Here is a 2,820-nt window from a genome sequence, read left to right on the forward strand (position 1 = left end):
CGCTTCTGTGCTTTCACCTATCCGACCCAAAGTCAGTAGCCTAGAGAAAACTACAGTCAATCACAAAACAAGCATTGGGATTGTAGGTACTGCACTATACTTTAAAGTAAGTGGGGAAGACAACAAAATTAAATCGATAATCACAATAATACAGCCTATATCGTCAACCTATAACATCAACCACAATTCATTATGGTGACAGCCTTTTTGCGTTTTCTGTGTTTTATCGTATCTGTTTTATAAATGAAACGTGTGCTTCTTTTTTCCCTGGCAAAAGATTTATTGTAAAGGAACAAGATGTCACGCTTCGGCTGACCTCCTTGGACAAACGGGAAAGTGGTTTCATACTCGGTTTTTATTAAAGAAGCATCCTTTATTGAATGACAGACGGTGATGTCAATAACACAGAGATGTTACACAGAAGGCAACCGAGTAGGTTAGTAGTATAAGCAAGAAAGGCAGGCATATGATACTACTCTTGGATAAATGGTGTCAGTTGCCATGTGGCCCTGCATCAGTTCTGTAGTGAGCAGGCTGCGTCTATAGACCCGGCTCGTCTGAGTAATAATCGGGCTCCTCTGCTGAGCGCACAGAGATTTTGAAGTGGCGGCGCAGAAAGCCTCCATACCGTTTGTCCCACTTAAGGTTGTTCAACTTTGGTCGGATCCTCCTCATAAAGCCCCCATAGCGTTTCTGCAGCTCCTCGGGCTCCTCCCGGATCTCTTGGGAGCTACTCCTCTTTGTCTTGGGACCGAATTTGCGTAAAAAGCCTCCGTAACGTTTAACATAACTGCGTAGAACTTCATCTGCCGGAGGACTGTCGTCACCCGTGTCTACATCTCTCTCCTCCAGCGTCTTTATCAGTTCCTCATAGGTGTTTTTGGGCGCAGCAGCGGCCGTTTTTAAGATGGAATTGTCACGCCACGGGGAGGCGGTGAAGATTTTGTTCTTGTTCTTGTCGATCCTCTTGATGAAGCCACCGTAGCGTTTCACAAGCTCTCCCTGCTGGCTCCCTTCCTCCTCCGCAGCAGCCATCTCGTCCTGGCTGAAGTCCGCCGCCCTCAGCCCCGCGGCCGTGGCTCCGCAGCTCTCCAGCTGTCCCTCACACTCCGCAGCGCACGACTGCACAACACACAGACACAAACAATCACACCATCTGTGGACACTTGGAGTCAGCCTCCCACATTCCACTGTGTTTCTTAACACTTTCTGAACCCCGCTTTCCAGCTGAACCTCTTCTGAAAGTGATTTTATCCCACACACTGTTCTGTTACAGCATTCACACTCCAAATCAAATGACTGCAGAGTAGTTGTAGTATTGTCTATACGATAGCCTATTTATCCGACAACTTAATGAAGCCTGAATAGGCTTTATGTCAAAATTGAAATAAAAAGTGTTGTAAAAGCATTATTTTGTGCGCAAATGATCTTGGACAAATTAAACACCTAAATAAATGAAACTGAAAAGTTCCAAAACAATCCTAATGTTAAGACTCGTTTTCTAATTCAAAAGAGAAATGTGATAAATAACAGTTTTTAATTTTGATTCTTTTGTTAGACCTACTTTTGTTGATTTCGTGCCTATTATGTAAATTTCCATTTACGGTCAATCTTTATTCAAAATTCAATTACATATTCTTTAAATATGGAAATTACGCAACAACAGTCTAAAAATCTTATCAATGCAGAAATGTTGACTCGTTATTGCAAAAAGAGGAGTAATGACTTCATACCGACTGATACTGATTATCCGTGTCAGTGTTTTTTGTGCGTTCTGGCTTACATGACTCTACAAATCCATACCTACTATTATCGGGTTTAATTGTGTTTTTCCTGCCAGTGCAAGGCAGAATACCTACTCTGAAGAAGACCTCTTCTGTGCACTGCTTACCAGGCTGCTCCTACTGAATGACGCGTCGGGGATGAGGATCCGCTCCATGCATTTGTGACACTGTGTGGAGCAATCTGTGTGGATGGAGGGCGGCAGGCTCAGCATCAGCACCAGGACATACCACTCCATTCTTCACCAGATCCTTCATGTACAAACAAATCAACAAACACACATAGAAAACACAGTGAGTCAGAGTCGGACCGGCTTTGTTTAAACAAATGAAAGAAAAGGCTGAAACATCTCTAATAAGCGTTAAAGTTGTGTATTTCTAAAGCCCTTCTCACTTCAATTATTTGTATCTGTTTAAACGAACGAAAAACTTTACCAACGCAGTACCTAATTGTGCACTATCTACAGGTTAGGCCTTTCTTTCAGTATTTCATCTAGCACTGAGCAAACTCTAAACACTGGAGCTGAAATAAAATGCATCATAGCGCGGAGTTTGTACCTCGGGAGTTTGACAGATACTTCCAGTCGTCTTAAAACTCGCAGAGGCGCATCTACCATCAAATGGGAACTCACTGTCCTGTGCACCGCTTTCCAACACTCACTTCCCCGAGCTTCTCTTGTGCTGAGCGGCTCGTCGCCTTTTCTTTTTATTGCGGAGACTTCTCTATGTCACTGCAGCGCATCATAGCGGATTCTATTAGCGGACCAATGAGGAAGGGAAATGTACTGCGTAAAGAACCCCACCGCCTCTCCCTTTCAGGACTTTTAACAACGCCCACACATAGAAGAAGAAAGAGAAGGCAGAAGAAGCACCAGCGCAGATAATCTTCATTAACATCACCACCACCAATACAACCACTGCAGCCATCATCATCAGTATCATCATCATCATCGTCTTATTTATTTATTTATTATAATTACTTTCGTTGTACCTGTACAATGACAATAAAGACATTCTATTCTATTCTATTCTATTCTAT

The 2,820-nt window shown here is 43.0% G+C and overlaps 1 protein-coding gene across 1 annotated transcript; it reads right to left on the reverse strand.

Annotated features, from left to right (window-relative positions):
- Positions 1-337: 337 nt before the first annotated feature.
- On the reverse strand, positions 338-2,561 carry pdyn (prodynorphin). Its single transcript, XM_030140040.1, has 3 exons — positions 2,340-2,561; positions 1,892-2,033; positions 338-1,122 (listed from the first exon to the last, which is right to left on the reverse strand). The coding sequence occupies exons 2-3, from the start codon at positions 2,018-2,020 to the stop codon at positions 541-543; spliced, it is 711 nt and encodes a 236-aa protein (XP_029995900.1). The 5' UTR covers positions 2,021-2,033; positions 2,340-2,561; the 3' UTR covers positions 338-540.
- Between the last annotated feature and the right edge of the window lie 259 nt (positions 2,562-2,820).

Source organism: Sphaeramia orbicularis, chromosome 7 (genome assembly GCF_902148855.1).
Source record: "Sphaeramia orbicularis chromosome 7, fSphaOr1.1, whole genome shotgun sequence".
Lineage (NCBI taxonomy): Eukaryota > Metazoa > Chordata > Actinopteri > Kurtiformes > Apogonidae > Sphaeramia > Sphaeramia orbicularis.